Here is a 14,864-nt window from a genome sequence, read left to right as displayed (position 1 = left end):
AGTATGTACGAGGGGGAAGGCATTCTGAATTATACTAGAACATATATAGACTTAATTTTCTGGAAATTCATCAATGGCTGGGTATTCAAAGCTAGGGTCTCCTGCTCCTCCACCTGGAATTGGGTGTTGCCATCAAAATAATAAGGGTGAGACTAAAATAATCACATGTAATAACTGAGACAAAAGGTATTTTTTAAGCTCTGTTCTCATTGGAACTACCAATCTTTCAATAAAAGCCTATGTTAATTCACAGCATAAAGTAAAAAAGGAGAGAGATGCTGTTATAACAAGGCCTCTGTTATCAATTATGACTGAAAATTGACCCAGTGAAGATATCAGGGAATAAAGAACTACACCAACAGAAGGCCAATCTAGAACCCACAGGCCACCAGAAAGAGGGACCAGACAGCTGAACTGGCACCAGTGTCCACAAGAAAGTTACCCTGCCAGGCTGGGCACGGTGGCTCATACCTGTAATCCCAGCACTTTGGGAGGCCAAGGCAGGCAGATCACTTGAGCCCAGGAGTTCGAGACCAGCCTGGCCAACATGGTGAAACCCTGTATTCACAAAAAATACAAGAAGTAGCTGGGTGTCATGGTGCACACCTGTAATTCCAGCTACTCAGGAGGCTGAGGCACGAGAATCACCTGAAGCTGGGAGGTGGAGGTTGTAGTGAGCTGAGATCGCACCACTGCACTCCAGTCCAGTCTGGGTGACAGATTAAGACTCTGTCTCAAAAAAAAAAAAAAAAAAAAAAAGCAAGCAAGCAAGCAAGCTACCCCACCAATGAAGGCCAAGCACATCTGTTTTCTGTGGAGGAGTCTGCATTTTGATTTGTTCACACATCCTATCCTTCAGATGCTATATTTTGCCTCTGCCCCAATACAGTTTTTGTTAAGAACTAACAATCTAATGCCGTATTAAAGACTTTACAGACGGGGCTGTAGATGTCAAAGCCATAAGGTCATGGGGGAAAAGTTAAACTCCGAAGAGACTGCAAGGGGAAATTTAAATGGAAAATAAAATCGTGATAATAAAGGAGGTATAACTTTTTGTAACTTCTGATTATTTTACCAATGAAAAGCAAATTCTTCACTTTGAAGCACATGAATGTTGCAATGATGCAACGTCTCTAGTCTAAAGTGAGAGAAGGGGCAGATGCCTCATCTCTTTTCTGTTTTGGGAAGAAGGAAGCTAAGAAAAATGTGAGTTAAAACTACACAGGTTAGGAAATTTTGCAAAATCTCTTTTTTTCTTCCTGTATGAAAACAGACTTCCAGCTCGTACTCCTCCTGAGCTAACAGGGTAGGTTCCTTCTCAGCGTTATTTCACAGTGAGCAGATGGCAGTCTGAGATTTTTTTGATAAAAACAATCATCTGCCAGGGGTTGCTGAGAGGTCAGCAGAACCCTGATTAACAATTGATCAGCTCTAATGGACCATGATAGTAATAAATTCAGAGCCGGTACACAGACCTGCTACCTCAGTAATGGCAACGGGGCTGACACCCACGCTGTTAACAGATGTGCACTTAATAGCAGAGAAGCTTCAGTAGCTTCAAAACCTTCATCTAAGCCAAGACAAATTCTTCCATGCATATCTACTTTATCAAAGGTCTCTCTTTCACAGGTCTCCACCAAAGTGCATGTGGTTTACCTTGACCCATAGAAGAGTTCACTGAGGTCGGAGCACCAGTGTGAATGGCACTGTCATATCAACAGAGGATTTCAACATCTACTCTTCTGTTCAGACCACAATGGTACCCTCGGATGCTTTTGTTGTACATGTACAGAACAGGTGACTGGGGAGGAAAACTTTAGCTCCCTTTCCTTGTTCCCAAGAGAACAAAAACTAGAGACTTCTTTTCTTGGTGCCTCATTTTTTCAAGAGAGATGCCAATGCTGCCTTCACAATCACAGCACCCCCTTCGACAGAGGGAATCACTTGTGCTACACCAGAATTTTACTGTAAAACTGCCGTAACAGGAAATCAGAACACTCTTGGAAAATAACAATAGCTTCAGATGGACAAAAAAAGAATGTCTCTGTGTTAGCTGAACTAAAACCACAAAACATTTTTCATCGACTGAAGGATGAGTAATCCCCAAAAGTCAACCACATCATCCCTTCCCATGCCCCATCCCACCAACCCTTATCTCTCAGTAAAACTGACCACATGAGCCATAAATAACAGATTTTACAAAACAGTCATCACTTCCAATAATGTTTCTCACTCTCTCCTACACCCTCACTCCTTCCTGTTGAACCAGTGAAGCCAGAAAAAATCAAAGAATGAGGACATTCCTTAACATAATCACAGTACAGGGATGAAAATCCAACAATCCAACATTAATACATCATTGTTTTCTAATGAACCCTCCATGTTAAAACTTTGTTTTCTAGTTCAGGATCACACATTGCATGTAGTAGTTATGTGTCCTCATCTCTTTGAATTAGGAGCAAATCCTCAACATTTCTTCCTCCTTCTTGATCTTGGCATTTTTGAAGATGAGTCCAGCCAGTTACTTTGTAGAATGTTCCTCCATCTAGATTTGTCTGATGTTTCATCATGATTACAGTCAGGCTGTACATTTGGGGCAAGAATTGTACATAAGTGTGTTATATTTTTCTGGGTCATCACATCTGGAGGCACTTGATGTCACTTTGTCTCATTATTGGTGACATTAACTTCGATTACTTATTTAAGGTGGTGTCTATCAGGTTTCTCCACAATAAAATTGCTATTTTTCCCTTTGTAATTGATGAGTAACTTGTGGGCAAACAGTTTGAGACCGAAGTGTCCTGTTCTTCACCAAAATTTTGCCAACTAGTTTTAGCATCCACTTAAGATTCTTGCCTCAGTTAATTACCATAATTTTCTAACTCAATCATTTCTTCTATATGCATTAGTTGCCTTCTAAGACGTTCCTCCTCATTTGTCTATTTTTTTCTTAAGATGGAGTTTCGCTCTCTGTAGCCCAGGCTGGAGTGCATTGGCGTGATCTCGGCTCACTCCAACATCCACCTCCCGGCTTCAAGCAATTCTCCTGTCTCAGCCTCCTGAGTAGCTGGGATTACAGGCGCCTGCCACCATGCCCGGCTAATTTTTGTATTTTTAGCAGAGACAGGGTTTCACCATGTTGGCCAGGCTGGTCTCAAAGTCCTGATCTGCCCGCCTTGGCCTACCAAAGTGCTGGGATTACAGGTGGGAGCCACCAGCCTGGCCCATTTGTTTAGTTTTTAATCTATCTATCTGTTTATTTATTATCAGGTAGACTCATGGATTCTTATTTTATTCATTGTTACACGCTAAGTTGATATGAGTTGAGTTTCTGTCACTTAAAATCAGAATATTCCTGAAAAGCCTTCAGGAACTTCTGAGATAAGTGAGACAGTTTCTCGGGGCAATGCACTCAAGAGGTCCTTATAATCTTCATACTTGCCAAAGTGCTTCCTGATGCTGCCATTAAATTCCTTCTGGCCCACTCTACAAGTCTAAACTCTCTGAAAATCAGGCTCAATGAAGACAAATGTGGCCAGTAAATGGCCCCTAGATCTTTGTGGAGCAATCGTGTGAGAAGTGAGTATGGCTTTAGGAAGGTGAGGTACTTCTTGCTATATTCAAGGTTCTTCTCACTATCTTCTGTCCCTTCTCAGCAGCTCTGCTCAAAGAGCTGGGCCAGCTGCCCACTCCTCTCCCAATGGTTCTAACCATCCCCAGAGCTTCTCCTCATTTCCCTCTTATGCTTAGCTATACCTCTGGCTCTATTTGTTTCAAATGCTGGGTATTATGCCTAAAAAGACTGTGGATGATGGACTTGATGTTTTTTGTTTGCCCCTCCAGAACCATCTTCAACCTTCCTCACCCAGCTCAATCTCTGAACTGAACTACATCAACCATACCAACAGCTGGATTCAGCCAACAGTGAGTACTGGCAAGAAATAAGAAAGCAAGAGAGTACTGGGGTATCATTATCCCAAATTTCACCCTTTCCAGCTCACCATGGGTGGCCATACTCCTCTATCAAATCATTTTTCCATGTAGCCATCTTCCCTGAGTTCTGGAAACCCCAGTTTTCCTCTCGTCAGGCCAGAAGTACGGCTAGCTCTGGGGTATGCCACCACTGCCTGTTGGTTTATTTGAACACCATTGTATGTTGGTTTCACTTAACCCTGACTACACCTTTGAAAATATTTCCTTAATTAAACTTTCCTTGATCACCTCACTCGAATATGCATTGTTTTATTCACAAAGCAAAAGACACAGATGAGGGTGATGATAAGGACACATCTTCAAGAGAGACATGCAGCCGGCGGCCGGCTTTGGTATTGCCATCTCTTTTGTGCTTAATGATTTATGTCTGCCTTTATATTTCCCATATAAATGGAAACATAGGAAAGTAAACACTATTTCCTAACTGTGACCACATGCCATTAAAAGAAATACGTCTAGCAAAGTTCAAACTTTAAGATTTGCTCCTTCTGTTTTCCTAGTGGTGAGGAAAGGTCACAAAACTCAAAGTGCCAATTTAGATAAAAGTTCGTTCAGGGAGACCCAAAGGAATCTCCAAGTTTTACTTACTTACTTATTTATTTGTTTCTTTATTTATTGGAGACAGACTCTCACTCTGTCACCCAGGCTGGAGTGCAGTGGCTCCATCTCAGCTCACTGCAACGTCTGCTGCCCAGGTTCAAGCAATTATCCTGCCTCAGTCTCCCAAGTAGCTGGGATTACAGGCGTCCACCACCATGCCCAGCTAATTTTTGTATTTTTAGTAGAGATGGCATTTCACCAGGCTGGCCAGGCTGGTCTCAAACTCCTGGCCTCAAGCAATCCACCTGCCTCAGCCTCCCAAAGTGGTGGGATTACAGGCGTGAGCCACCACACCCAGCTGGAACCTCCAAGTATTATTTAATTCACTTGCTGCCCTTTACTATGTTTTCTATACACATCAACATCAAAATCCTTCTCAATCAGACATAGTTATGTCATGATCAGGTGCAAGATCTACTGCAAGAAATTAATGAGATGGATGTTTGAATCTCAAATCAGTGAATGATTTAATTTCTAAATTTTATTACCAATCAATTCAAGGATAGATCCATCACAGTATTGCTTTCAGTCACTTGCATTCCAAAATGCAGCCAGCCAAGTGGGGTTTGGATATATTCTGCTATCTTATCAATTTACCATTGAGAGATCTGGTGATTATTGTCAGTTGACCAAGTTAACTCCTCCTAAATTGGGGAATAGTTTATTGAAATCTGATTACACACACGTGAGTGTTTGGCATCACCCATTATAATTGTCATTGTTAGAAAGTGGTTGACAATTGCTTAAGAATCCTGTCAAAGATAGGCACATTTACTGAACTCTATACCATCCTCACAAAAGTCTTTCCCTCCCAATCACTGAAAAATCAGTATTCCTGGTATACCTGGTACTTCTCCTTTGGCATGAAACACACAAAACAATTTAACTCAAACTATAATCAGTTACCTGTAAGTCTGCATCAAATTCATGTTTCAGGTGTGCTTCTTCTGCAGCCTCCACCAGACGCTAAAAAAAAAAAAAAAAAAAAAAAAATGGAAGACAGCATTAAGGATCAGAATTGTGGCCTGAACCCCATCTCCCCACTGACCAAAAGTGACAGATTATATCATGGTTCATACATTGTGACCTGATGCCTTTGCTCCCATGAAACTGAAAATAATCACATCAGTGTCAACATTTGGTTTCTGCCTTCATCATTCAATCAATAATTCTTCCAATAAATATTTATTGTTATGTACACATTTATAAATGCACACGTATTCTGCATCCATTTACATAACAATTCAGATACTGGCCCTTAAGGCCCAATGCAGATCCAAAACCCACCTAGAATAGTGCATTCTTAGGTACAGAAGGCCCTTAGTCAAGATTTATTGCCTTGAATTGAGTCTAACTTTAAGTGGGCTAGCTTTCTTCCCCAATATTTTGGAAAAGAGTACTTATTTTAATTCCCTCAAACATTCAAGGTCAATTCTTTCTGTACCCAGTTCTAATATGTAATTATCAGGTGACAGTTATGTGCATTTTATGGTCCATCAATGCCACTGTGACAATCTGCAACTCAAAAAAGCAATCACTTAAATTAAACGAATACTCAGCACCCACAAGAACACAATTCTTGTTATTCTTCTCAGCCAGCGAAGTTCAACACATTAATAGTCTTATGAAACCCATTTCATGATGCCTTCATTTAGATAATTACTCAACAATCAAAATCATTTTTACTTTAATTTGAATTTGCCAACAAGAAGATATTTCCCACCTTGAAAATACAGGCTAGTGGATATTGCACAAAACTCATGTGGTGAAATAATATTTCACTGAAATTACAACAAACTAAAAGGCAAATCTTAGATCCAAGCAAAAATTTGACCATTTCTATCTTCTCATGGTCACTCTTGTATCCTATGCTGTCTCTAACTTGCTTTCTCTTGACATAATGTAGGCCTGAGTTTAATAGGCCATGTGTGAAAAACGATGGCATTAATATTAATCTCTAAATGGTCACACATCGACAGACAAATGTCCCATGAATAATTATTAAATTGGATACGGAAGTGAAGAGGCTGAAATATATTCGGGTAACTTTAAGCAGCAGTATAGAGCACCAAAGCCCACTTTCTCCACAGGATATACAAAGGAAGAGACAGGCGAGCGAGAGACAGTGCTGCCCACAGACAGGAATTTGGGAAGGGTGGAAATGTGATTTCCCACACTATCTTCAGTTGATCAGAAGGTCAGGAAGGGCTTTTCCTTTACTGGTCAAAGAACAATCCCCAGAGAACATCAGAGGCTAGAGCCAGGAGACCTGGTCCTCATCCTCTTCTAGATGCTAACTCACTACAGGTGTGAAATCTGGAGCAGGACCCTTCCTCTGTCTGAGACTCAGTTTCCTCACCTGAAAATACAAAAAGTGGTGACCCCAGAGCAGTGCTTCTCAAAGTGCCGTCCCACATTGGCAGGATCAATTTCACCTGGGAACTTGTAGAAATGCCCATCCCGTTTTTTTTCTGGGTTTTTCTGATTCAGAACCGAATCAAAAGTTCTGGAGGTGGGGACCAGCAATCTGGTCTAACAAGCCCTGCAGGTAGTTCTGATGTCACTAAAGTTTGAGAACCACTGGTTCTCAAAATAAATAATAATAAACAATAATAAAAAAATAAATAATAAATAAATAAAATAAAAATAACATTCATCCCATTCCTCACCTCACTCCTGACGCTTGATTAAACCTCCAAGGTTTCTCAACTCTTATTTAACTTTGTAAAATCTATGTGCCAGGCATGGTGGGTTCGTATCGGTAATCCCAGCACCTTGGGAGGCAGAGGTGGGCAGATCACCTGAGGTCAGGAATTAGAGACAAGCCTGGACGACATGGCAAAAACCCATCTCTACAAAACACATAAAAATTAGCCAGGTGTGGTGGCACATGCCTGTAGTCTCAGCTACTCAGGAGGCTGAGGCAGGAGAATCACTTGAACCCAGGAGGCAGAGGCTGCAGTGAGCCGAGATCACACCACTGCACTCCAGCCTGGGCGACAGAGTGAGACTCTGTCTCAAAAACAAAAAACAAAACTTATGTATTCCTACCTAAAACACTGTCACTTTAAGACATAAAATTCTTTACAGAAAAAAAGACATAAGATGGAAGGGATGAGAAACAGAAAAGTAAGAAGAGGAACAATCTACAAAGATCAGGTAAGTGGGCCCCACGCGTTCATTGGGTCACCGTCTTCCTAGAATCACCCTAGTCAATGAAGCTTGTCAGCCTTCTGGGATCACATGGCACAATCTGCAAAAATATTGTGGATCCTGACAGATGAGTGACAGGCAGTGATAGATAAAATGAAGGAAAACTATGTGTTTCTGAGAGCATATTCTCTCAATCTTTGTAATAGATTTGGAATTTCTATGCATGTATCATGAAATCAGTTATATATTGAGCTTTACAGAATGTGTATAAATATTATGCATGTCTGAATACTTACATTATCAAAACAAATCATGCATTTTGAGCATTTATTTATTTCAACACACAAAAGTAGATTTTTAATGGTGTCTACACACTGAGAATCTAGAGAAAAAAAGTTGATAAAATGTTTAAATGATCAAAAGATAAAGTAAAACTACACAATTATCAAGACAGATAATACTGAAAAAAGTAAAGAATTGGAAAGGTAAAAATAATAATAAAGTCGTGTAGGACCAACAAAAAAGAGAACAGGATGAAAATAACAGGCAAGTTGAAATCATCACAAAACAGTATGCATGAAATGTATTTCATATATATTGTATTTACATATGTGTGTATGTGTATGTATATGTATACTGCACAGTCATGCAAACTATGTAACCTATTCCTATATAGCAAAACAAAGTATATTTCAACAATGAACACTGCAATACAAAGTAGGTAACAATATAAGAAGGTAACACTGGAAAGCATCTGATAATATTGAAGTAACTACTAAGAGCAACCAGAACACTGCATTCTGTGCTGAGTGAAGTAAATACATGAGAATTTGACCGGCTAGCAAGTTTTTATGTTCATGTTCAAGTTAAATTTGCCGCATGCCTTTTTATTTTTTTTTTCCTAATAGGGAACTCTTCACGAATTTGCATGTCATCCTTGCTAATCTCCTCTGGATTGCTCCCATTTTAGTATATATGCTGCTGAAGCAAGCACTGCATGCCTTTTTTAAAACTTAATTTACCCCCACATATTTCTTTCTTGATCCATGAAGATATTTTTTCCATCATTCTCACTAGAAAGCTTTAGGAAACATGATTCAAGAAATGATAATCAACCGGCAGCTACACGTAATGGTTGTTTCTTACGAAGCAAATGGGTATCCCAGAAAAGCGCTCTTCGAATGGATACGCCCTGTACACAGCACCCACCAGGTTGTCCCAACCTGCCCTCTGATGCCAATGGGAGACAGGCCTACATTTTCTGGGTGAACTCAGGGGATGCCCTCCCCAAACAGGCTCAGCTGTTGTGTAAGACAGTCAGGAAAAATGGCACATCATCAAGAACTATGCATCTTGTGGAAAGAACAAAGGACAGTAATCTTTCCTCTGAAAGCACTCTCACAAAGCTAAACAAATTAAAAGAAATGTTACTTAAGTAGGAAACCATCTTCCATAGATTTACCTAAGACAGGCTGGGTGTGGTGTAATCCCAGCACTTTGGGAGGCTGAGGCAGGCGGATCGCATGAGCCCAGGACTTCAAAATTAGCCAGGGCAACATGGCAAATCCCCATCTCTACAAAAAATACAAAAATTAGCCAGGCATGGTGGCGCCCACCTGTAGTCCCAGCTAGCGGTGAAACTCAGGTGGGAGCATCACTTGAGCCCAGGAGGCAGAGGCTGCAGTGAGCCAAGACTACACTACTGCACTCCAGCCTGGGCAACAGAACGTCTGACCCTATCTCAGAAAAAAAAAAAAAACGAAAACAGATTCATGGGGACAGAAGTTTCTACTGTTTTTTGTTTTGTTTTGTTTTGTTTTGTTTTTGAGACGGAGTCTCGGAGTCTCACTCTGTCGCCCAGGCTGGAGTGCAATGGCGTGATCTCAGCTCACTGCAAGCTCCGCCTCCCGGGTTCACACCATTCTCCTGCCTCAGCCTCCTGAGTAGCTGGGACTACAGGCACGTGCCATCACCCCCAGCTAATTTTTGTATTTTTTAGCAGAGATGGCATTTCACCATGTTGGCTAGGCTGGTCTCAAACTCCTGACCTCAGGTGATCTGCCCACCTGGGCCTCCCAAAGTGCTGGGTTTACATCCGTGAGTCACCGTGCCTGGCCAAGTTTCTCCAGTTAATAAAATTAAAATACATTGATTCATCATCTAACAAAGTCAAGACCATAAAACTTCAATTTCTGATGCTTGCTAATAGAAAGTAACAGCCTATTATTGACATCTCTTTCCTTAGCAAATGTCATTATAATCATCTAAATCCAATGAAATATGTTTTTAAAACAAATTTGCAGGTAAGAAAAATCCATTAAATTTGCTAATATTTTAGTTATTATATAAGAAACTGCCAGTGAGCCTGGGGAAAACTGTTACTCTATTATACGTGTTATAAAGGCAGTATACTTTTAATAATAATGTTAATTTTCTTTTATATGAATTCCTTTTTTAGGTCCACAGATGGGATTATACAATTGTGAATGTGGTTTTTAATTAAACGTGAACACTGGAAACAAAAATGGCTTTGAAGACTCCAGCCTTCGGAACTGAGCTTTGAGGTAAGAGAAAACAGCAGTATTGTCCACAAATCTTTTGTCCCTTGTTTAATGCCAAAGCTTTTCCTTACTCAATAAAAATGGTAACACTACACTGGAATATACATCCTGGACTTGGAACAAAGCACCTATAAAGTAAAAGGTCGTAATTCATGAGTTGATGGACATTTCACTGGCTTTTTATATTTCTATATAACTCATGCCTTTTAGTGAAATAAATACAAACAAGAGCCATCTTTATAAATAGACAATGCTAGAAGCCATAGACCACAGATAGTACTTATAGCTTTGGTGAAGGCGAAGCTGCCAAGGGGAATAGCAGGGATATTAAAGCATTTCATTTAAAATCACATCTTATTTCTTGTTACAATGACCCTATATATATCCACACAACATTACAGAATGCACAGTGTCCCATTTCCTCCCCACAACACTTAAATCAGGACTAGCGTTGAAGACATGGTAGAGGTCAAACTTTCCATCATGGGCCAGAAGGGGAAAACCGGACACTATGTCTAAGTAAAAACTGGATCAGAAGAAGAAAATGATTCTTTTGTCCTCATGTATTTCATGTTTTTGTTCCTGGCCATTTTGGCTTAACAAGTGGAGAAAGGAGAGAAAGAAATACGCGGTGAGAGGTGGGAAGGTAATGGAAAATGGTACTATACTACCAAAGTAACTTAACTGCTGGACTCCTGATTTCATCACAATGAACAAATTGTGTACAAATAAAGAAAATTTCAAACAAAAATCCCTACAATGGGGGGAAGGGACAATTATGAATGAAAATCCTCAAAACAAAACAGAAATATAAAAACCATATGGAATCGCAATGTAAAAAGTTATTTTTATTTCTTATGTTAAAGCTAAAAAGCTTTGGGTTATAAAATGCTGTTATAATGGGCTGTTGGAATTTAATAAAGATTTCAAAGCACTTAATACATCTAGTGGTTTTCATTTAATGTTTTGCAACAACACACTGAATACTCATACCAGGCTTTTTACTGCCTTTTTTCTGGAAAGAATACATAATTCTTTCTCAATTAAGGTTTAAGCTCAAATGGGGGGAACTCCAATCTATAATCATGAACATGGATTTGGGCTACACAAAGGGTTATCTTGTAGTTAGTTATTGAATTGTCATTAATACCAGAGTTAGAGATCACATGACTCTTCCTTCGAATCAACAAGAGTTCAATGTGTAGAAAAATGGCCACAGCAGTCAAGAAATAGTAGTAATTACTATCACAACCATACCCAGAGCGGCATGGTTAAACTGTTACCCTAGATTCAGTGGCTTTTGCTTTAAGGGCAAGAGTTTGATGGAGAAAGAGTTACACCATTTGTCCATCAGTGTGTACCTGGAACTAATGCTATCCCAGCAGCGTGTTACAGAGCAGGGCTTGAACTTGACGTGCTGACAGTCTACAGAAGTGAAGACAGAGGAGATCTAAGTCCTCTCCACAGTCACAGATTTCAAACTCAATCAATCACAGATTAAAATGAAAAATCTCTACCCTCATTAAGGGCACTTAGCACATCAAAAGATGTTTCCAGGAACCCTGGCAAAATGAGATTGATTTGTTTCCCGGACTTATTTCAAACTCTTGTCTTGTACCAAGGGTCAGAAATCATCCATTTAAGAACTGTTACATTGGAGAAATTAAGTTGTTCAGATTTACATTTTCATTCCTTCTGGTGTTGAGATTCCTTTCCCTCTGTCCTTGGGATAGAGCTTTTTTTATCACTCTGTAACAATGCAGATTAATCTTTGCTGCTTTGTAGCTAGAGCAATTGGATGAATATTTCCTGAAGTGTCGGATGGGTACCAACAGTGATCCATGAAAAAAACGTAAGATGGTTTACAGAATGTTGAAGGACACACAAGGAAAATAGCTATTTCAATGAGAAGGGACAAGTGACAAAGAATGCTGTCAGGAAACCAAGGAAGCTTCCCAGAAGACATGACATTTAAGCTGAGCTCTGAAGGAGAACAGGAAGGATGCAGGAGAAAGAGAAGTGCTGAAAGAACATTCAAGCCAATAGGAACATTTCACACAAAGTTTTGGAGGTATGAAAATGTTCTGGAAACAGCAATTAAGAGAAATATTCTGGAAACAGCTAGTGCTCCGGGACCTACACAGAGGCTACATCAATGACTGGATGACCATCAGGTAATAAACCAAGGCAAAATGAAAAACCTGCAGAAATGGACACAGTTAGACAAGAAGAAAGCCAACACACCTTTCCCTGCCACCCTGCAATGCTGCAACTGCAGTTAGAGTCATAGCTGAAACCTTAATAATATTCAGTAATCCTTATTGATACAAATGTTTTTATTTTTCGATTCCAATAGAAATGGCACATATAAATCACCAACTATCAAGATGATCATTTCTTTGGAGAAACACAGCTTTTAAGGAGGCTTCATTATTTCTTTGTTCCTGTAGAAGAAATAAGCTTTGTTGCACATGAATGAACATTTTGTATAAAATGACCTTCTGCCTGAAAGCTGCAAAAATTGCTTCTGCTTTAAAAATGGCAAACATTTCAAAGTGGATTATAAAAGCAAATCTATAAAGTTTCTAGAGAAAGCAGGTAACAGAACAATAGAGAAAACACATCGTGTGTGTATGTGGGGAGCTTTCTTCCCTTCCTTCACTCCTCCCCTTTCCTGTCTCCTTCAGATTGTATAAGGCTACACTGGCCTTTTACAAGACAAAATAAGCCTGGAGTTTACATCAGAAGACACGATCACAATCAATAACAAATTATCTTTGTTTCCACAAGAGATACCTGTTATCAATTTGAGGCTGATTAAATTAATACCCGTTATCAGTGTGGATGGCCAATTTCCAAACCAAAGCCATCACATTCTACATCTAAGCCTGCATTTGCCAAAGTGCAACATTTGCAGAGCTGCTGAAGATGGAAACAGCCAAACTTTATTCAAAGGGCTGCCCAAGGGCCAAGGCAGCTCAGGGAGAGGTAGGAAGAAGAGACAACCTTTGATTTCAGCCCAAGTAATTTTTCCAAATGACCCAGTGTTTTAAATAACGTTCTTCTGCTTACTTAGCTCTCCTGGGAATGTTTTAGAGTTGATTATCAAAATCAAGGCTATTTAACCATGAAACTTAAAAAGTCCCCTCAGGACCCTTCAGTTCTGAGGTAACTGCACTATATCCTTTGTGGACAATGGAACTATCTTTAACTTCTCAAGGGGATAGTCCACAATGAATGGGGACTATGACATTATGTCATCTGAGGCATGAGCCCACAAACCCAGCACGGACCAGTACTGGTCGGTGGCCTGTTAGGAACTGGGCCGCACAGAAGGAGGTGAGTGGAGGGTCTGCGAGCATCACTGCCTGAGCTAAGCCTCCTGTCAGATCAGCAGCATTAGACTCTCATAGGAGCACGAACCCTATTGTGAACGGCGCATGCAAGGGATCCAGGCTGCACGCTCCGCTCCTTAAGAGAATCTAACTAATGCCTGATTATCTGAGGTGGAACAGCTTCATCCCAAAGCCATCCCTCACTCCCCCATGGAAAAACTGTCTTTCATGAAACCGATCCCTGATGCCAAAAAGGTTGGGGACCGCTGACCTGAAGGATGAACATTTGTTCTCCAAAATGAAAGAAACTTTCCTATCACTGAGGCCTCTGATTGCGGTGAATAAAATTCTGTTTCAGCCCTTAATTATACCTTTCCAGGGCTTACTCAGAAGGTGTTGACTAGAACTCACAATGGCAGAGTATTGAAGGTACTGCCCAACTAGCCAAGGAAGACAGGGACATCTGCCCCAGATAAGTCACAGCCAACATGACAAGGTGTTGGTGGTGGTAAGGAAATCTGTCCTACAGAGAGTTCCCATTCCTGGTTGTATCACTTTTCTATCACTTCTGTTTAACTCAGCAAGTACTTGTTGAGAACTTATTAGGTAACAAGAACATCACCAAGAACGGAACCCCAATAACTACATAACTGAGTCTTAGGCCTCAAGAAGTTTAAGTTTGGGGTACATTTTGTTACAGTAGAGTCAGAACAGGTCTCAGAAATCAAGGACAAGAGTTTGAATCCAGGTCTTCCTACTCACCGACTCTGGGTAAGTCTTAACTGAGTCCTGGGTTTTCTAATCTGATGGACACAAATAATATAACCTTTAGTCTGTACCTCAGTGTGTGAATCTGGTAAGAACATATATACAAAAATTTCCAAAAGGATTCCACACAAGTGTAAAATATTATTAAGACAGGGTAGAGGAAGAGACAAGATTTTCCAGCATAAAACAGCTTGATTGAAACAAGGAAACTTCACAGAGTCACTGCCTCCCACGGTTGGCTCTCATATGCGGAGAACTTGGAACAGCTCCCCAAGTTCACAGTTACATGGAGGTTATGTGAAAGTTAATTCTGCTGCCAAGAAAAGGACTCCAAATCTTGTGTTCGAAAACACAAGGCTATGCATCTGCTCCTTAAGGGCAGGTTTTCAGAATTCACCACTCTCTTTTTCAGCTCCAGAGGTAAAATCTGTGATCAGTGAGGCTGAAAATGGAA

The 14,864-nt window shown here is 40.3% G+C and overlaps 1 protein-coding gene across 5 annotated transcripts in view; it reads right to left on the bottom strand.

The window, feature by feature from the left end:
- LOC105480634 (calcium voltage-gated channel auxiliary subunit alpha2delta 3) overlaps positions 1–14,864 on the bottom strand; it is a 932,903-nt gene that overhangs the window by 661,546 nt on the left and 256,493 nt on the right. For all 5 annotated transcript variants that reach the window (XR_011620085.1, XM_071091908.1, XM_071091909.1 and 2 more), the window contains one exon: positions 5,500–5,559. Coding sequence is in view for 4 of the 5 variants with exons in the window: in XM_071091908.1 (XP_070948009.1) it covers positions 5,500–5,559 (60 nt within the window). In the remaining variant the exon portion in view is untranslated. The remainder of the gene's footprint in view (positions 1–5,499; positions 5,560–14,864) is intronic.

Source organism: Macaca nemestrina, chromosome 2, assembly GCF_043159975.1.
Source record: "Macaca nemestrina isolate mMacNem1 chromosome 2, mMacNem.hap1, whole genome shotgun sequence".
Classification (NCBI taxonomy): domain Eukaryota; kingdom Metazoa; phylum Chordata; class Mammalia; order Primates; family Cercopithecidae; genus Macaca; species Macaca nemestrina.
This window is presented reverse-complemented; position numbering and strand designations above follow the sequence as displayed.